Source organism: Hyperolius riggenbachi, chromosome 10, assembly GCF_040937935.1.
Source record: "Hyperolius riggenbachi isolate aHypRig1 chromosome 10, aHypRig1.pri, whole genome shotgun sequence".
NCBI classification, from domain to species: domain Eukaryota; kingdom Metazoa; phylum Chordata; class Amphibia; order Anura; family Hyperoliidae; genus Hyperolius; species Hyperolius riggenbachi.
The window spans coordinates 260,821,093-260,842,975 of record NC_090655.1 but is presented as its reverse complement, the minus strand read 5'-3'; the positions used below and the strand labels follow the sequence as shown (position 1 = coordinate 260,842,975).

The following is a 21,883-nucleotide window of genomic DNA, read 5'->3' as shown; positions in this document are numbered from 1 at the left end:
GTCTGGAACAAAGAACTTCACATCCTTAGACAAGAAGTTGTGAAAGTATCCACCTCATCTATCCAGGGAAGTCTATGGCCTCAATTCATCAAACAATTTGCGGTAAAAATCTGCTTTTTGTTAATTTAGCCCATGTGAAATTTACTGAATGCTTAGTAGTATTCAGCAATTCTTTTTAGTTGTCAGCAGTTGTTCGTTAAAAGATGGCTAGTGTTCAGTAATGATGCGGTAAGCATGCGGTAAATATTGTCACTAGCAATCTTTTATCGAATAAAAGACATTTTCAAGTGCATTGTGGGTAAGGAAAGTGCATTGTGGGCTATGGAGGCTGGCTAAAAAGCTTTTGGCGCTACTAGGGGTGTGTTCATATGTGCTCCATAAGAAGTAATAGTTACAATTTAAAGAGAACCTGAACTGCAAATGAAAAGTCAAAATAAACATAAACATGTCATACTTACCTCCTGTGTAGTCTACTCATCAATCTTTCTCCTCTCCTGTGTCCTGTTTGTCATCTGTGATCAATTTAATTTTTTGTCCACCATTTTGAAAAAAAATGGCCATTACCCCATAACAGCTTCCTGGTTAGCACACTGTTAAACTGCAATATTGCCCACTTGAGCCATAGGGAAACATGGGCATTAGCTTTTACATTCAGTTGTAATTGACAGCAGCTGATATATAACTGTCAGTAACTGGTATATTTTAGTTCTGACAAAATATTGTCAGAACTGGAAAGGATCACTGTAAGAAGAAAATGGTGAGCTTCTGAGAGGAACTGACAGCGAGGTAAGGATGTAATATTGATTTGCAGCTACATCATGTGTTTATTTTAAATAACTTTACTCAGTTCAGGTTCCCTTTAGATACAACAACTGCAGAAACATAAATAAAGACAGGGCAGTGCGGGCGATATTGCGCTCGGAATTTACCACCCTGACACGCCCCTTTTCTGCTTCTTGAATACTAGTTTCGGAAAATGTACCGCACAATTAACGCCAGAATACCGCACACACAATACTGACATCCGATGTCATTTATGAATACTAACTTCCGCTAAATGATAGTGCTAAATTACCAAAAGCTCAATAAGCGTTCGGTAACACTTTATGAATCAAGGCCTATGGAGTTATCCATCCCAAAAGACAACCATGACAGATGGCAGCTCTTGGGGTTGGGGGCCCACATGGACTTTTGCACAATACAGGTCCACATGGATCCAGAATCAGTGAACAGCAGAGAGTTGGTTGTAGGCTGTATGGCAAGTCCTTCAGCATACAGATATTTTGATATTATGTTACTGTACGGACTGACAGCAGCAGTATCATAGCATATATACATTTGCGTGGGGGGAACTTTTGGGGATGAAACGAGAAGACAATTGTTTTGGTCCCAGACTTGCCGGATTCCCCACTAGGCAGAGCAGAATTATGAATGCCTAAGAGCAGTACACCTGAAGGAGTCTTTGAATTGTCTGGCAGACTATCTCAGCCGATCAGCGGTCACACGACAGATGATGTGTGAACAATGAGGATACAGGGACATATTGGCTCTTTGGGGCACCCCAGAGGTGTTTTTTTTCCCATAAAATGCAAAATATGTTGTTCTCTATGCCCACAGGACAATCCTTTGACTCTGCATGCGTTTTTGGTGGATTGGGGATTTAATCTAATCTGTGTGGTTCCTCCACTAAACTTATTACTGCAGGTTCTCAACAAGATCCGGAGATACCAGGCCTGAGCTATTGTAAAAGAAGCTCTTTGTCCCCTAAAGACCATGGTTTGCTCTACTGCAGAGTTCAGCAATAACAGAATTTATCCTGTTGCCGGATCGTCCAGATCTCCTGACACCGGGCCCTGCTCAGCTCAGACCTCTTCATCTCTCCGCATGGAACCTGAGTGGTGGGGTATCCTAAAATCAAAAGGATTTTCAGATAATCTGTCTGAGGCTTTGATTCAGAGCAAGAATAAAATAACTAAACAAATATATCATAAAGCTTGGAGGATATATAACGCCCAGTGTACAGAGTACCCCAGAGACATTTTACTATCAGCTTAAGTTCAGCCATAGCCCCTGAACAAGCATGCAGCAGATCAGGTGTATCTGACAAGAATGTCAGATCTGGTAAGATTAGCTGCATGCTTGTTTCTGGGGTTATTCAGACACTACTGCAGCCAAATAGATCAGCAGAGCTGCCAGGCAACTATTATTGTTTAAAAGGAAATAAATATGGCAGCCCCCATATCCCTCTCACTTCAATTGTCTTTTAACCTCCCTGGCAATCAATTTTTGTGGCCATGCGTCTGCAGGAGGGAAATGTTTGTTATAAACTTCTTTTATATAGTGTAACTAGCACTAGGCTAGCTACACATGTGCCCCAAGTCCCGCTGCACTGCTCTGATTCCCCCAATCGCCGCCGGCTATATTTACCCATCCACGGTCCCGCGAGAACTGAAACTTCCCGGAACAGCTTCTGTCATCGCTATGGCGACGATCAGACATGATGTCTGACGTCATGCATAGTCCCGATCCTCCCCATGGTGACGCCTGGAGGCTATTGGAGAGGCTGCGCCATCGCGGGTTCCGGGGGGGGGGGGGTATATACAGGGATCGCAGAATTATTAGGCAAATGAGTATTTTGACCTTATCATCCTCTTTATGCATGTTGTCTTACTCCAAGCTGTATAGGCTCGAAAGCCTACTACCAATTAAGCACATTAGGTGATGTGCATCTCTGTAATGAGAAGGGGTGTGGTCTAATGACATCAACACCCTATATCAGGTGTGCATAATTATTAGGCAACTTCCTTTCCTTTGGCAAAATGGACCAAAAGAAGGACTTGACAGGCTTAAAAAAGTCAAAAATAGTGAGATATCTTGCAGAGGGATGCAGCACTCTTAAAATTGAAAAGCTTCTGAAGCGTGATCATCGAACAATCAAGCGTTTCATTCAAAATAGTCAACAGGGTCGCAAGAAGCGTGTGGAAAAACCATGGCGCAAAATAACTGCCCATGAACTGAGAAAAGTCAAGCGTGCAGCTGCCAAGATGCCACCAGTTTGGCCATATTTCAGAGCTGCAACATCACTGGAGTGCCCAAAAGCGCAAGGTGTGCAATACTCAGAGACATGGCCAAGGTAAGAAAGGCTGAAAGACGACCAGCACTGAACAAGACACACAAGCTGAAACGTCAAGACTGGGCCAAGAAATATCTCAAGACTGATTTTTCTAAGGTTTTATGGACTGATGAAATGAGAGTGAGTCTTGATGGGCCCGTGGCTGGGTTGGTAAAGGGCAGAGAGCTCCAGTCCGACTCAGACGCCAGCAAGGTGGAGGTGGAGTACTGGTTTGGGCTGGTATCATCAAAGATGAGCTTGTGGGGCCTTTTCGGGGTTGAGGATAGAGGCAAGCTCAACTCCCAGTCCTACTGCCAGTTTCTGGAAGACACCTTCTTCAAGCAGTGGTACAGGAAGAAGTCTGCATCCTTCAAGAAAAACATGATTTTCATGCAGGACAATTCTCCATCACACACGTCCAAGTACTCCACAGCGTGGCTGGCAAGAAAGGGTATAAAAGAAGAAAAACGAATGACATGGCCTCCTTGTTCACCTGATCTGAACCCCTTTGAGAACATGTGGTCCATCATAAAATGTGAGATTTACAAGGAGGGAAACCAGTACACCTCTCTGAACAGTGTCTGGGAGGCTGTGGTTGCTGCTGCATGCAATGTTGATGGTGAACAGATCAAAACACTGACAGACTCCATGGATGGCAGGCTTGAGTGTCCTTGCAAAGAAAGGTGGCTATGTTGGTCACTGATTTGTTTTTGTTTTGTTTTTGAATGTCTGAAACCCTAAGCTAGCTAACGGGTAGATTTATTTTAGGTAACCCTCCAGGACAGGTATACTACGAGATCTGACCCCTCCCAGGAAACAGGAAACATCCAATAGATCTCTCTATAAGTACAAACCCACCGCAGGTGTCCGGCAGTATGTATCCAAGAAACCCTGAACACGGTCTACACACCAGACTACCTATAATATAAACTGAACTCTGTTAACAACACATATCTCACAATATATATGTTATAATAAATACATTTATTTTACCAGGGTGGGTTCGTAACCTGTCCTGGAGGGTTACCTAAAATAAATCTACCCGTTAGCTAGCTTAGGGTTTTTCCAGTAACCCTCCAGGACAGGTATACTACGAGATGATGAGCGAGAAAACAACAACATCACCAACCTTAGGGCGGGCTGACCGCATGCAGGACTTTTCTTCCAAACTCCTGATCTTTAGCAGTCATCTGATCTAGCTTGTAGTGGCGCATGAATGTGTTGATGTTCTTCCATGTCGCCGCTTTGCAAATTTCCACTGGAGACACCCCTGCTCTGAAAGCCCAGGTCGTGGCAGTTGCCCTGGTAGAATGAGCCTTTACCTCACCCGGCACTTCTAAATTGCTAATCTTATAGGCTTCCACAATGCATAAATTGATCCATCTAGCTATCGTCTTTTTTGAAGCCCTCTGACCAACCATCTTACCAGAAAAATTAATAAACAAACTATCTGACTTTCTGATATCTTTTACTTTACTGAGATACTCTATCAGACACTTCCTAACATCTAATGTACTCCACGTCTTTTCTTTCTCATTTATAGGGTTATCATAAAAAGAAGGAAGTATGATCTCCTGGCATCTATGAAATCTGTCACCAACCTTAGGCAAAAATTCTTCACTGGTTCTGAGAATAATTCTGTCATCATATATTGTACAGAAAGGTTCCTTACATGATAATGCCTCTAACTCGCTAATACGTCTTGCTGAAGTTATGGCTATCAAAAAAACCGTCTTGAGCGTTAGGAACCTCAAATCTAAGTCCTCTGTTGGCACAAAAGGAGAAACTGTTAATGCTTTCAAAACCGTCGATAAATCCCATTTCGGGTAAGGCTTCACCCGAACCGGCCTCTTACGGTCCACCGACTTCAAAAAACGAATAATTAAAGGATCCTCCGCTAATCGCTTGTCTAAAAAAACTGATAACGCTGATATCTGGACCCTAATAGTGCTTAGGGCCAAACCGCTATCAACTCCATTTTGCAAAAACTCCAAAATTGTGCCAATTTCAGAAGACTCAAACTTAGACTCCTGTAACCACAGGTTATAAGTTCTCCAATATTTATTATAAATCTTACGGGTATTCAATTTGCGACTATTTAAAAGGGTTTCAATCACCCTATTTGACAGTCCTTTTCCCCTGAGGATAACCCTCTCACTAACCAAGCCGTTAGATTCCACTTTGTTAGGTGAACTATATTCTCTCCCTGTACTGTGATTAATTTGTTCGACATGGGTAATCGTATTGGACCGGCTATCCTCATCTTCAACATTAGTGGATACCATGATCTTTTGTCCCAATCTGGTGCAATTAATATAACTGTTGTGCCTGATTTCCATATTTTTCTGAGAACCAGAGGCAATATGTTCAGAGGCGGAAATGCATACGCCAGATTGAATTCCCACTTCTGGGCTAGAGCATCTACTGCTACTGGATGATCCGACGCATTCAGAGAGAAGAAATGTTTGCATTTCGCATTCTCCCTGTTTGCAAATAAATCTATTTGTGGTACTCCCCACATCTCGACTAGCCATCTGAACACCTCTATATTCAAGGTCCATTCCGTGTTTGATGTCTGTGTGCGACTTAGAAAATCCGCCTGATTGTTCAATGACCCCTTTAGATGCACTGCTGTCAGGGATTTTAGGCTGTCTTCTGCCAATGTTAGAATTTCCAAAGTCAATTCTAGTAACTTGAACGACTTTGTTCCCCCCTGTCTGTTTACATAAGCAACTACCGTTGCGTTGTCTGTTCTTAATTGAACATGCCTGTTTCTTAACAAATGCATTGCTGCCACTATGGCTAACTTTACTGCCATCAGTTCTCTGTAGTTTGAAGACTGAATTTTCAAACACTGATCCCAGAGACCTTGCACCTCGAATGTAAGTACGTGTGCTCCCCAACCTGACATGCTTGCGTCCGTTGTCAACACTATCTCGGTTGGGAACTGCCACAGCCTTCCCTGTGATAGAACCTGACTCTTCCCCCACCACAGTAGTGATAATTTTACCTGATCTGGTATTTTTACCATTTGATCTAGCGTCTGAACTGTCTTTCCCCAGTTTTTTAATATCCACATCTGCAATATTCTTGTGTGGAGCATTGCCCATTGTATTGCTGGCGCTGATGAAGTTAACAGACCCAGAAAACTCATTGCTTCCCGGATCGATATAACTGACAGGGCTCTGAATCTCTCTGTCTCCTGTATCAACTTTATCACCTTTTGTTCGGGCAAAAATATCCTTTGTTCCACTGAATTTATTAAAAATCCCAGGAACTGAATAATCTGTGATGGCTCCATCTGTGATTTTTCGGTACTGATCACCCATCCTGCTTTCTGCAACTCTGCCATCACTATTTCCTTGTGACCTAACAAGTTGTGAACTGAATCTGCTTGAACCAATAGATCGTCCAGGTACGGGATTAACATGATCCCCTTCCTGTGAAGCTCTGCCACAATTTCTGCCATAACCTTCGTAAAAATCCGAGGTGCCGACTTTATTCCAAATGGGAGGCAACGGAACTGGTAATGTTGAATACCGTTCCTGTCGTTCACCGCGAATCTCAGAAACGCCTGAGACTTTTCCTCGACCGGCACATGCCAGTATGCGTCCTTCAGATCGATACTTATCATGTAACCTCCCGGAATCAGGAGATTCCGCACGGTATAAATTGATTCCATTCTGAACTTGGCATGCTTTATAAATGGATTTATTGGTTTGAGATTCAAAATCATTCGAAGTTTCCCTGTCGGCTTCCTGACCATGAAGATTTTTGAATAAAATCCTCTTTTCTCCTCGCCTATCGGGACAACTGTCAGTACTTGCCTTTGCAACATCTCTTGCAGAATATGCTCGAGATCCTTTGAATTCTCTATAATTTTTTCTGGCTTTGTTACCACATAACGTTTCGGAGGTCTTTCCTGAAACACTATGTGGTATCCGTTCTCGATCAGATTTATTATAAAAGGACTTGTCGCGACCGCTTTCCAGTATGAGAGGAATCTTCCCAGTCTTCCTCCCACCTGACTTTCGTTGTCACTTCCGCTTGGGCTGAGCGTCCGTGCCTCTAAACAAGGCGTTCGGCTTACTCTGAACTTTGTTAAATGACCACTGCTTACGTTTATTCTGTTGGCCTGTTTTATTAAACTGACCGGGCGGACGAAAAAATTTCTTTGTCTGTTGAACTACCTTTTTCTTTGGAAAAGATTTCTTCCTATTAGCCGTGCGTTCAAGAATTTCTTCTAATTCGTGTCCAAATAATAAATCCCCCGAGAACGGTATTGTGCATACTTTACTTTTGGATATAGTACTACCCTCCCATGTTTTTATCCAAAGGTTTCTTCTAGCCACATTAGCTAACGCTGCGGCCCTGGCAGTTAGTCGGATTGATTCCGACGCCGCATCTATTATAAAGTGGATTGCTTTGAACATAACCATGAATGAATTTAAAATCAATTCTTTACTTGAACCAATCTTGATGTGCCTTTCAACCTGCCGCATCCAAAGATTTAACGTACGGGCAACCACCGTCGTAGCTGCTGCAGGTCGAAAATTTGCACCAATAGCAGTCCAGGTTTTCTTTAATGCAAATTCTGCTTTCTTATCTGATGGCTCTTTGAGATTACCTACATCCTAAAAAGCCAACTCGTTTTCACGGTTCACCTGAGAAAACGCTGCATCCAATTTGGGACATTTGTCCCAATGTTTGCTGTCTTCTTCTGCGAAGGGAAACCTACGCTTAAATCCCCGGGACAAAAATACTTTTCTGTCCGGGTTCTTCCACTGACTATTAATCAAACTTTTTGTTGATGTATGTACCGGAAATACCAAGGGTTGCTCGCCTTCCATCCCTGCATACAATTCATCGTGAACCGAAGTTGTCTGAGGCTTCTCTGCCTTTAAATCCAAAGCCTCATAGATTGCTTTTAGCAATTCCTCTGTCTCGTTTGCTGCAAATTTAAATCTTGTAGGTTTATCAGAATTTAGTTCAACATCATCATCATTTTCCTCAGAATCAGAAACATCCTCAAACTCAACATCTTCTGGCTCTGAGTCAGACAAAACCTGCCTATTAGATTTGAAAACGGCTTTTTTATGTACAGCCCCCCGCTCGGCAGTATCAGCTGCCCCCTCAACCGGCATATCTCTACTCTCTGGAGGTGCTGAGGGAACTCCTGCTGGTATCGTGTTATTAGATTCAACCCCAACCGAGCCCGAGGCATTATCAGGTACAATATTAGCCACTGGTGCTGGCGACACAGAAACCGCCATTGCATCTCTAAATGCTTTTATAGATTCTGACATTTCATTTCTCATTGCATTCATTAAATACTTATACGATGTGGCTGACTCCTGATTGAGTACCGTTATAGTACAAGCCTGACATAGAGTTTTGACCCAGCTATGTGCAAGTTTAACATTACATGTTGGGCACCGCTTTGACCTGGGCTTATCAGAAGTATTGCTCTGTAAAAGATAGAAGCAGAAACAACCATACCCCTGTCAAAAACAACTGAAGACAGATGTAACTAAATACATAGACATCTCCTTAAAAAACAGCTAAGGCTAGCTGTTAAAAATAAGAGAACCACCATCAATCTCACCGCTCCTGCGTCTTTAATGGCTTCTCCCTCAGGTTTGTCTGCCCTGGGATCTTTCTTAGCCTCCTGCTTAGAATCCCTGGCATCCTGAGGCGCGTCCATCTCTCACACTGTTTTCGAATTAGTGAGAGAGGACGCCAAGACGCTGCGGCTCTTCTGTACTGGCGGGCGGAAGTGACGTCATTACGGAAACCGGAAACGTCCGTTCCGCCATCTTAGGTGAGGGAATCAATGCGCACGGCCTCCTGCCCACCGCTCTGTTCCCCAACGCCCACTTCTCAGCCAGCCGCCTCCGCGAACAGCGTCTTCGCCGCAGCCCTCTCTTCCCCACACTTCCGATATCCTGCGGTATGAAGAGGTAAGCTGCCCGGCATCCATCCACCTTGTAACCACTGTGCATTTCCTCCAGGCAGCATGCCGCCATTAGCCCCTAGCCACCCAGGCTCTCCAGGACTCCGACATACTATAGAGAGACCTGTTCCAGGGAACAGGAAACATCCATACTGCCGGACACCTGCGGTGGGTTTGTACTTATAGAGAGATCTATTGGATGTTTCCTGTTTCCTGGGAGGGGTCAGATCTCGTAGTATACCTGTCCTGGAGGGTTACTGGAAAAATGTATATTTGTGAATGTTGAGATGTTATATTGGTTTCACTGTTAAAAATAAATAATTGAAATTGGTATATATTTGTTTTTGTTAAGTTGCCTAATAACTATGCACAGTAATAGTCACCTGCACACACAGATATCCCCCTAAAATAGCTAAAACTAAAAACAAACTAAAAACTACTTTCAAAAATATTCAGCTTTGATAATGAGTTTTTTGGGTTCATTGAGAACATGGTTGTTGGATCAGAGGGTGCTGGCGGCGATTGGGGGCTACATGTAGCTAGCCAAGTACTAGTTATGTGATCTAAAACAATTTGTATTAAAAAAAACAACTCACCTGGGGCCATGCGATCCCCTGCGGCGGTATGAACGAGCTGAGCTTATCCACACCGCTCAAGTGGTTAAGGTTCAAACTTCAGTCTAAATGCTTTTCTAGAAAGAAAACTGGCAGACAAATTTTTTCTCAGTTTCTTTCATGCCTTAAACAAATTAAGATTGGTTGTTCATTCCAAGCTACCCACATGCAGTGGCGAATCTAGGGGTAATAGCGCCTGTGGCAAGCTCTAAATTTGCACCCCTATCCAATTATCCTATTAACCTCTTGAGGACCTCAGTGTTAAACCCCCCCTAAAGACCAGGCCATTTTGCATTAAATTGGCCACTGCGGCTTTAAGGCCAAGCTGCAGGGCCACTCGACAGCACACAAATGATTTCCCCCACCAACAGAGCTCTCTGTTGGTGGGGTCTGATCGCGCCCCCCCAATGCTTGTGTGTGTGTGTGTGTGTGTGTGTGTGTGTGTGTGTGTGTGTGTTTTTTATAAAAATAAGTGTTTTTTTTCCAGCTGTAGGGTAGCAGATATAGGGGCCACTGCGGGGAGGGGGGCTCACATCACCCTCCCTCCACATGGGCCCCCATGCATGGCTGGAGCGCAGCGGTCGGTGTGTAATAAACTCACCCGATCGCTGGCTCCACACGGTGTCCCCTCTCTCCTCTCTGCATGACGCGTTGTTACTACGGGAAGAGAAAGAGAATGGCTGCCAGCGTGGGACACGCTACATGGAGGAGCAATCGGGTGAGTAATTGCACACCTGACAGCTGATCCAGTCATGCAGGGAGGCGGGGGGGGGGCAGTGGAGTAAGGGAGGGAGGGAGGATGTCGGCCCCCTTCCCACTGCTTTCCAGGGGGCAAAAATCCCAATAACATAGTAGGTACATTGCTGGCAGTTAAAGCATTTACCTGCCACAACGTACCTGGTACGTGTTTGGCAGTAAGGGTTAATATTTGCCTCAGAACACAGAGTAGGGACGCCAAGAGCCAAATAAAGTGTAGTATGTACTGGTGGTAAAAATGAAGTATAAGGGCTGGTTCACACAGGCTTCTGCTCAGCATCTCGTTCAAATGCTGTTGTTTTTTTCCAAGAATGCCGGCGTTTAACAGCTTAGCTTTTAATGGCTTTCAGGAGAGCGCTGTGTTTTCTGGGATTTTGCAGCAAGAGTAATAAGCTATACTTATAAACCAGGGTTACCTCAAAGGCAACCACTGTATAGGCAGGTGGGGAGATTTGACCTGACTCCACTCAAAAAAGTCGCTCTCCGTAGATGAGGAAAAAAAAGGGGGTGACACCCCTCCACCAGGGGTGAACTTGATATAGCGTAGTATGGATACATAGGCACCAAAAGGATAAAAGTTTTTTTTAAAAAGTTTAAAACATGAGGAGGCAGTGGTGGACGTGCCTCCTCCAAGTAGACACAAATATTGCCAATGCGTTTGTCAAATAGAACAAGGTTATTTACATACACCAGGGGACAATGCATCGTGTTTTGCATGTTTGATCTCGCTTCATCAGGCAATAACAGAGTAATAACAGATATGGTCAGTAGAAGCGGCAGGCACCTCTGTCATGTTTTAAACTTTTTAGATACTTTTATTTTTTTGGTGCTCTTGTATCCATAATATGCAATATTTGCCTCTGGTCTCACTTAAATGCCTGCCGAACAGAATTTGGCACCTTTCAGCATTCTGCATCCATGCAGGACTTAAGGCAACTACTGTAGGTGGGGATTAGTTGGATAAGGCAGTAGGTAGTGGTCTTTCTTGACATCCGTGTCGGGGAGGGGGGGGGGGGGGGGAGCTTGAGGGGGAGGGGTGTAGACTCCTGTGAGTACAAAGGAGGAGAACTCTCTTGGTGAGTATGTGGGTGTGAAGTTGATGAGGAGGAGCAGAATTTAGTAAAAATGGTAGTGGCTGGGCACCACGCGGAGCTGATGTAGAAGCAGATGCCGCCTCCTCTCTCCTTCCCAGATAATATAACGTCTCTATCGGGCTTGGAAGAGGCTAATGTTTGGGAGATGTAATGGGTTATCTGGGGTGTTATTGTTGAGCCAGGAGCTGAGTGACAGGAGCTCATTGAGCTTACTTGGGAGGGATCGTTTGCTAGAAAGATGGATGGGATGGCCAGAGGATGGATAGTCTAATGAGAGCCCCTGCAAGTCTGCCTCTGTGGCGCTCTCTGCCTGTGAATCAGCTTCAGTGAGGAGGTGGATGTGGCCCCAGATGGACTTCTTTAGGGCCTTGGCATCAGAGAGCACAGCTGATCGGTGTTCCCAGCAGAAGTGCGGTGAGGGGGAGAAGGGGGAGCGCAGGTGGGGGCTCCGTATAATGGAGGTGGGAGTCTGGCCATGCGTTCCTTGGGAACATAGTACATAATTGGAAAAGAGCATGGCCCAGCAGACGATGTAGGGAGACAGTTATGTATGCAATCAATAAACAGGAAACACAATAGCAGTAAATAGTCGATCGATATTCAATCACTAATCACCAGACAGGGAATAAAGCAGTCAGTCACATATTATGTAGGCCTCCAATATAGGTAGCCATATTTGCCACATATTTGGTAGCCACCCTCATATAGGGAGCCTGACGTGCCCCATATTAGGTAGCTACCAATATAGGTAACCAGATGTATCCATTATTATGTAGCCCTCCAATATAGGTAGCCAGATGTATCTCACATTAGGTAGCCCCAAACATATAGTTAGCCAGATGTGCCCCATATTGGGTAGCCTGGGTTGGGTAGTTGTATGGCAGTTACTTCAAGGGGGATGATCAGGATAGTGACAGGTGTACTGTGATCTCCTCTGTAACAAAGTATGTCCACCCCGACCTCTGCTCTGCTCAATATATAACAACAATCACACGATTACCTCTTCCATCCGTGCTTTCCCTCCACCTCCTGCAACTTCTCCTCCTGCTACGCCTCTTCCTCTCTTTGGTTTTATTATTTCCAGGCTGTGCATTCCACCTGGGAGATGTGAGATTGCCATCTTGTGGTGAATATGCTAACTGCAGCCTCTGTGGAATCCTCTCCACTCAGCCATCTAATACTATTAGTGTTGCAACGTTTCTCTTCATTGAACAAAATCTTAATTGTACAGATCTGCATTTAATTGCTGGAGATATAGTATGGATGTGTCACCATAGTTACAGGAAGTTACAGATTCTTACACCAGGAAGAGGCAGAATTTCTGGAGAATTTGTCTGGACTGGGATGTCCATTTTAAAAGGAACCCGAGTTGAGCATCAAACAGAAAGCTCTCCTATCTTCACTGCATGTCAGCTATATGGTGGATGATAATGATAATCAGTGAACAGGACAGACAAGTTGGGTGATACAATACAAATACAATCTACAACAAGCTCTCCAGTCAGGATCAGACTGCCCTTGTGACTTTCCTCCCCTCTTCCACTCTCCCTCCCTGAACCCTGATCTTTCTCTCTCTTCCTGTCTTTGGTTTCATTATTTCCAGGCTGTGCGTTCCACCTTGGAAATGTGAGATTGCCATCTTGTGGGGAATATGCTAACTGCAGCCTCTGTGTAATCCTCTCCATTCAGCCATCTATTATTATTAGTGTTGCAATGTTTCTCTTCATTGAACAAAATCTTAATTGTGCAGATGCATTTCATTGCTGGAGATGTAGTATGGATGTGTCACCATAGTTACAGGAAGTTACAGTTTCTTACACCAGGAAGATGCAGAATTTCTGGAGAATTTGTCTGAACATCAAACACGGAGCTCTTCTCCCTTCACTGCATGTCAGCTATATGGTGGATGATAATGATGATCAGTGAACAGGACAGACAAGTTGGGTGATGTCTACAAATACAATCTACAACAAGCTCTCCAGTCAGGGTCAGACTGCCCTTGTGACTTTCCTCCCCTCTTCCACTCTCCCTCCCTGAACCCTGATCTCTCTAATCCCTCATTCATATTCTGTTGTACATGACCCTGCTAAACAGCACAGCTAAAAAAGACTGGCGGAGCAGACATCGCCTCCCCTCCCCCTCTCAGTCCTCCTCATGTTCATTCAGCTTTCCTGTCCATACACAATCAGATCCGGACTCAACCCTTAAAGAGGAACTCTTCTGTATTTATTTCATATTTATGTGGTTGTACAGCAAACTGAAAGCACAATGTTTCGGGCCATCGAACAAACTGAAGCTTATATATAGACAAACCTTACTCCGTGCTTTCCCTCCACCTCCTGGCTGTAACTTCTCCTCCTCCCGTTACGCCTCTTCCTGTCTTTGGTTTCATTATTTCCAGGCTGTGCGTTCCACCTGGGAGATGTGAGATTGCCATCTTGTGGTGAATATGCTAACTGCAGCCTCTGCGGAATCCTCTCCACTCAGCCATCTAATACTATTAGTGTTTCAATGTTTCTCTTCATTGAACAAAATCTTAATTGTACAGATGCATTTCATTGCTGGAGATGTAGTATGGACGTGTCACCATAGTTACAGGAAGTTACAGTTTCTTACACCAGGAAGAGGCAGAATTTCTGGAGAATTTGTCTGGACTGGGATGTCTATTTTAAAATGAACCAGAGTTGAGCATCAAACACAGAGCTCTTCTCCCTTCACTGCATGTCAGCTATATGGTGGATGATAATGATGATCAGTGAACAGGACAGACAAGTTGGGTGATGTCTACAAATACAATCTACAACAAGCTCTCCAGTCAGGATCAGACTGCCCTTGTGACTTTCCTCTCCTCTTCCACTCTCCCTCTCTGAACACTGATCTCTCTAATCCCTCATTCATATCCTCTTGTACATGACCCTGCTAAACAGCACAGCTAAAAAAGACTGGCAGAGAAGACCTCACCTCCCCCTCTCAGTCCTCCTCATGTTCGTTCAGCTTTCCTGTCCATACACAAACAATCAGATCCGGACTCGACCCTTAAAGAGAAACTCTTCTGTATTTATTTCATATTTATGTGGTTGTACAGCAAACTGAAAGCACAATGTCTCGGGCTACATGCCCTTTCTCAAGTGTTCAACCATCAAACAAACTGAAGCTTACATATAGACAAACTTACATAGACACACCCCTCCCAGCAATTGGGGGCGGGCACAACACTTTTCCAAAATTTAAACCCTTACTGTCAAAAGGACAAACACCCAGTGCTGGGCCGAAATTACGCATGAGCGTAATTACGCATCGTAATTCAATGTAAATTTACGCGTAAGCGTTACGCGTAACTTACGGTCTTACGCGTAATTATTTACTCGTAAGACCGTAAGTGGTATCGTAATTACACTGTCTACCGTAATTGCTAGGCATGCGTAATTTTACGAACACTTACGCGTAATTTTACGCGTAATTACTAACATAAAATCTCCCATTTTCTAAGAGTAGCCAATCAGTCAACATCCTAAGCAACCAATAGTATCTTCTCCCGCCCTTCAGTATAAGCGTACGTTTTGACGCATACGAATGATATGTACACAATAACTGTCACATTGACGGCTATTGCGTACATATCGTCCGCATGCGTCAAAAAATACGCATTAATGGGTATTACGGCACTACGCGTAACATCGTAGTGTAAGCGCCTTCATTACGGTATCCTTACGCGTAATTGCGTAAGTTTACGCGTAATTACAGTGATGTACCGTAGATAATTTCCTACGCCGTAACCGTAATTGCGTAATGCGTAACAGCGTAAAATTACGCGTAATGATCCGTAAGCGTAGATTTTTCCGTTACGACCAGCACTGCAAACACCAATTATAAGAAGCACCTTAACCTCCTTGCCGGTTATCCCGAACACAGTTCGGGGTAACCTGCGCAGGAGGATTTCTCCGGCCCCGCTGGGCCGATTTGCATAATTTTTTTTCCCTACACGCAGCTAGCACTTTGCTAGCTGCGTGTAGTACGCGATCACTGCCGCTCGCCGCCGATTCGCCGCTACCCGCCGCGCCGCCCCCCCCCCCCCCCCGCCCCAGACCCCTGCGCAGCCTGGCCAATCAGTGCCAGGCAGCGCTAAGGGGCGGATCGGAATTCCCTCTGACGTCACGACGTCTATGACGTCGGTGACGTCATCCCGCCCGGTCGCCATGGCGACCGGGGAAGCCCTGCAGGAAATCCCGTTCTCAACGGGATTTCCTGCATACTCTGATCGCCGAAGGCAATCGGAGTGGGTGGGGGGATGCCGCCGCTTAGCGGCTATCATGTAGCGAGCCCTGGGCTCGCTACATGATTTAAAAAACAAAAAAAAAAGTGCGGCGCTGCCTCCTTGCCGGATTTTTTAGACCGGCAAGGAGGTTAAAGGGAACCTCAACTGAGGGGGATATGGACGTTTCCTTTTAAACAATACCAGTTGCCTGGCAGTCCTGCTGATCTCTGGCTGCAGTAGTGGCTGAATCAGACACCTGAAACAAGCATGCAGCTAATCCAGTCTGGCTTCAGTCAGAGCATCTGATGTGCATGCTTGTTGAGGGGCTGTGGCTAAAAGTATTAGAGACACATGATCAGAGGGAGAATCAGGCAACTGGTATTATTTTAAAAGGAAAAATAATTGTCCCTCTCAGTTTAGGTTCCCTTTAAACTAAAGTCCTCGTTGAGGCCGCCGGGGAACTGCGATCCCAGCCTGTCCATCCACCAAGCCTCATGTCTAAGCAACTCCTTTCTAAATCCTCTTCCCTCATGATGTTGGACCACTTCAAGTACCTGCCACCGAAGCTGGCTCACATTATGATTACATTCAGCGAAATGTCATGCTAGGGGATATTCCCTCTTTTTTCCCGCATCCATTTCCCCTTTCTCTTTTAGCAATTCAGGATTGCGTATATTGCTCTTGTGTTCGTTGAGCTTCGTTTTGATGTCCCTTGAGGTCTGACCCACGTAGGGCAAACCGCTAGGGCACTTGATGAGATACACGACACCTCTAGTGTCACATGTGGCAAAGTCTCTGATGGGAATGGGCTTTACTGATCTCATGCTCTGGACATTGGGGCCCCTAATAATACTGTTGCAATGTTGGCAATTAAGACATGGAAAAGTGCCTTTCCAAGGGGTAGCCAAAAATAGTTGGCGGGGTAATTTAATCCTCCCAATATCGGCCCTTACCAATTGGTCTTTGATAGATTTACCCTTACGGTAAACAAATCTGGGTGGAACTCGGCAGATCTGGGCAAGCTGGGGATCCGCCTCCACCAGCGACCAAAACTGCAGGACAGTGTCACGCAGAATCGAGGACTCCCTGCAAAACGTAGTAATGAAATTTACATCAGTGTCACCATCCTCATTAGCATGTACGCTGTACGTTCTCAGTGCTCCTCTATCCATTGCTCCCACCTCTTTCACTAGTTCCTCACATCCTCTCTGATTGTAGCCTCTTGTCACAAAATCAGGAGTTTGGCCAGTTTTCAATATAAAGTATCATCAGATGTGATACGTTTCAATCGAATATATTGACTCTTAGGGAGTCCATTAATCAATTGTTTTGGATGGCAACTAGTGGCCAATAGGAAACCATTCTTGTCTGTAGTTTTTCAATATAAATCCGTCTCGAAACCGTCGCCTTTCAATCTAATTTCTACGTCGAGAAAGTGAAGCGACTCCGCACTATATTCCATTTTGAATGCAAGAGTGGGATGTTTCATCTCCCGGGAGCATCCGAGGATACTGCAGATTCATTGACGACCTGTTCTTTGGTTGGACGGGGTCTGAGGAGGAGCTTGGCCTGTTTTTCCAAGAAATCAATACGAAACATCCCACTCTTATGGTGGCCATACATGGTACAATAAAAACGTTTGATTATCCCATTTATTCTATCTAAATGATCGAATTGAATGAAAGTTGAAAATATTTTTTTTTTCGATCAAGAAATTTGAAAGATTATTCCGTTCTTTTGAGAAAAATCAGATCGGACATGCTGGAAAAATCTTTATATTCGATCTAACGGAATAATCAAACTAAATTATCTAATCAAAAAATAATGAAAAATTGTACCATGTATGGGCACCCTAAAACCTTCATCTTAAAGCGGAATATAACCCAGAATTTCTTCTTTGCTCTAAAAGATTTTTTTTTTTTAGTAAAACAGCATTCAAAGGGTTACATCACAGGGCCGACTCTTTCTTCTGCAGGAAGAACCCACATCCGAACTGCTGTTAAGCTTATCTTGTGTACACATTCTTTACTTGATACATTTATGTAAACATTCTCTAGCTGTGCAGGACTTTAGTTGATGAGTAATGGGGTGAAACACAGGTCAGAAATCACTGGTGGCTGCATTCACAACAGAATTACAACAGTTATGAATACAATGCACCAGCAGCTTTAAAAATAAATTAACTGAACTTTGGGAAGTTATAATGGCTAAATGAATAATAAGGTAATAGTAGATGGGAAAAGCGCTCAAAAGTCCAATCCCATAACTCAATTGAGACAATCTTCAGAGTATCTCACAGAGATCATAATACAGTTTATATAATAGGAAGTGGCGCCCCAGTACCACTCCCCCAAGGTAGAAGGACTCACCTTTAGGGGTATTGGCCACCCCTCAGCCTCTCCGGCAAGCCTCCTCCACTGTATGCTTCCAGATCAGTTGAACCTCCAGGAGAAAAGCACAAAGAGACGCATCACATAGCGTAAAAGGGGGAGATCTTCCCACGTTTATTAACCTCCCTGGCGGTGCATTTGTGTCTGGAATTATGAGTCAAAAGCGGTACATTTTTTCTAGAATTTTAAGCCTCCAATTCTTAAGTCATAATTTACCAAAATATGACAGAATAAAAGCCTGGTAGACATTCTGCATATAAATAAAAGACAAAAACACACATTTTGTGAATTAATTAAATTTATTAAGACACTTAAAAATTTTGAAACTGTACAAATAAGAGAGTAGTCAAAATCAGGGCAGAGGTCGGTGTAGGCGGCAGGCAGAAAGCAGTCAGGGCAAAAATCGGTAACAGTATGGCAGAAGCACTTAGGTCAGAAGCAGTTGGGAATCAAATGGCTATATTGTTACTATCCTGTGCTTTCAAATAAGCTTTTCTGCCATCTCTGCCATGGCAGTCAGGTGACACAGGGGAGAGATGAAATTACAACTTGTGATTAGAGACAAATGAGGCTAAACTCTCTCTATATATACACATGTACATACATGTACGTACGTACATGTACATACAAACATACACGTACATGCATGTATGTATGTACATGTATGAACATACATGTATGTGTATGTATGTATGTATGACCAAGCATATGCATACATGTACCTACATGTGTGTGTGTGTGGTGTATATATATATATATATATATATATATATATATATATACATACATATACACACATATACATACATATACACACACATACATACATATACACACATATACATACATATACACACACACATACATATACACACACATACATATATATACACACACATACATACATATACACACATATACATACATATATACACACACACACACACACACATATATAAATGCAAATATATAAATGCAAAGTGGGGTGTGCATAATTATTCGGCCCCCTGAGTTAATACTTTGTAGAACCACCTTTTGCTGCGATTACAGCTGCCAGTCTTTTAGGGTATGTCTCTACCAGCTTTGCACATCTAGAGACTGAAATCCTTGCCCATTCTTCTTTGCAAAACAGCTCCAGCTTAGTCAGATTAGATGGACAGCGTTTGTGAACAGCAGTTTTCAGATCTTGCCACAGATTCTCGATTGGATTTAGATCTGGACTTTGACTGGGCCATTCTAACACATAGATATGTTTTGTTTTAAACCATTCCATTGTTGCCCTGGCTTTATGTTTAGGGTCATTGTCCTGCTGGAAGGTGAACCTCCGCCCCAGTCTCAAGTCTTTTGCAGTCTCCAAGAGGTTTTCTTCCAAGTTTGCCCTGTATTTGGCTCCATCCATCTACCCATCAACTCTGACTAGCTTCCCTGTCCCTGCTGAAGAGATGCACCCCCCAAGCATGATGCTGCCACCACCATATTTGACAGTGGGGATGGTGTGTTCAGAGTGATGTGCAGTGTTAGTTTTCTGCCACACATAGCATTTTGCATTTTGGCCAAAAAGTTCCATTTTGGTCTCATCTGACCAGAGCACCTTCTTCCACATGGTTGCTGTGTCCCCCACATGGCTTGTGGCAAACTGCAAACAGGACTTCTTATGCTTTCTGTTAACAATGCCTTTCTTCTTGCCACTCTTCCATAAAGGCCAACTTTGTACAGTGCATGACTAATAGTTGTCCTATGGACAGATTCCCCCACCTGAGCTGTAGATCTCTGCAGCTCGTCCAGAGTCACCATGGGCCTCTTGACTGCATTTCTGATCAGCGCTCTCCTTGTTCGGCCTGTGAGTTTAGGTGGATGGCCTTGTCTTGGTAGGTTTACAGTTGTGCCATACTCCTTCCATTTCTGAATGATCGCTTGAACAGTGCTCCTTGGGATGTTCAAGGCTTTGGAAATCTTTTTGTAGCCTAAGCCTGCTTTGAATTTCTCAATAACTTGATCCCTGACCTGTCTTGTGTGTTCTTTGGACTTCACGGTGTTGTTGCTCCCAATATTCTCTTAGACAACCTCTGAGGCCCTCACAGAGCAGCTGTATTTGTACTGACATTAGATTACACACAGGTGCACTCTATTTAGTCATTAGCACTCATCAGGCAATGTCTATAGGCAACTGACTGCACTCAGATCAAAGGGGGCCGAATAATTATGCACACACCACTTTGCAGTTATTTATTTGTAAAAAAATGTTTGGAATTATGTATGATTTTCGTTCTACTTCTCATGTGTACACCACTTTGTGTTGGTCTTTCATGTGGAATTCCAATTAAATTGATTCATGTTTGTGGCAGTAATATGACAAAACGTGGAAAACTTCAAGGGGGCCGAATACTTTTGCAACCCACTGTATATATATATATATATATATGCAGACACACAGGGACACAGGGCGCTCTTATCTTTACAATAGTTTTGGACCTGAACATCGTCAGGTCCACTGTAAAACTTAGGCCCGCCCCCGCCGCGTGACATCACCACGTCCCCACCGCAACCGCGCACTGATTGGCCGCTGGGACCCCGGAAGAATAGAGGGGACTTGGGGATCCCGGCAGCCGAAACAATTGAAAAAGAGGTGAGAGGGGAGAAACCTGGGTCCCGCTGGCAGCGATAATCGCGCGCGGGACCCAGTTAAACACATCAGGAGCCAGATTCCTCACAGCCCGACCTGAGCACGGGCTTACCGCTGCGCACATACAAATCACAGCCCGTGCTCAGGTCGGACTTACCGCCAGGGAGGCTACGATAAAATACGGCAAAAAAGTCGCATCCCACCCGTACAAAGGTCCGCACAGAAGGAAACCGCCGCTAGATCAAACACCGAACAATCACCGCGTCCGATGACGTCAGACGTCACGCTGCTACGTAGCTCTGCCCTACGCATTTCGTCGCTATGGCAACTCATCAGGGGCCCCTGATGAGTCGCCATAGTGATGAAACGTGTAGGGCGGAGCTACGGAGCAGCGCGATGTCTGACATCATTGGACGCGGTGATTGTTCGGCACACGCCACACGGTGTTTGATCTAGCGGCGGTTTCCATCTGTGCAGACCTTTGTACGGGTGGGATGCGACTTTTTTGCCGTATAGCAGGCTTTGGTTGCTTAATCCTCAGTCCCACACCGCGCTAGTACTCTGCTCATAACTTTGTTACTTTTTTATCTTAATAAACGTGGGAAGATCTCCCCCTTTTACGTTATGTGAAGAGTCTCTTTGTGCTTTTCTCCTGGAGGTACAACTGATCTGGAAGCATACAGTGGAGGAGGCTTGCCGGAGAGGCTGAGGGGTGGCTAATACCCCTAAAGCGCAGACGGGCCCAATTAGGCCATTTCATCTGGTGAGTCGTTCTACCTTGGGGGAGTGGTACTGGGGTGCCACTTCCTATTATCTGAACTGTATTATGATCTCTGTGAGATACTCTGAAGATTGTTTCAATTGAGTTATGGGATTGGACTTTTGAGCGCTTTTCCTATCTACTATTACCTAATGAACTGCTTAACAGGCTAGCGCTCCACTCGTTCTTACTGGTGTATTGTTCTATCCCTTGCTGGCCCTGTTGGGCTTGTCTTGCTGTATTTGTGTATTGTGGTTTGTGAGCACTTTATTACTCTTGTGTTTATTAAATGAATAATAAAACTTGTGCACAAAAGCAAATATGAT

The 21,883-nt window shown here is 44.3% G+C and overlaps 1 protein-coding gene across 1 annotated transcript in view; it reads right to left on the bottom strand.

Moving 5' to 3' along the window:
• The window catches only part of LOC137537137 (uncharacterized), a 134,598-nt gene that overhangs the window by 19,527 nt on the left and 93,188 nt on the right, over positions 1 to 21,883 (bottom strand). Inside the window, exons 7-10 of the mRNA XM_068259267.1 lie at positions 18,391 to 18,424; positions 16,738 to 16,870; positions 13,843 to 13,944; positions 12,530 to 12,627 (exon numbers count right to left, since the gene is read on the bottom strand). Of these exons, the coding sequence (XP_068115368.1) occupies positions 12,530 to 12,627; positions 13,843 to 13,944; positions 16,738 to 16,870; positions 18,391 to 18,424 (367 nt within the window). The remainder of the gene's footprint in view (positions 1 to 12,529; positions 12,628 to 13,842; positions 13,945 to 16,737; positions 16,871 to 18,390; positions 18,425 to 21,883) is intronic.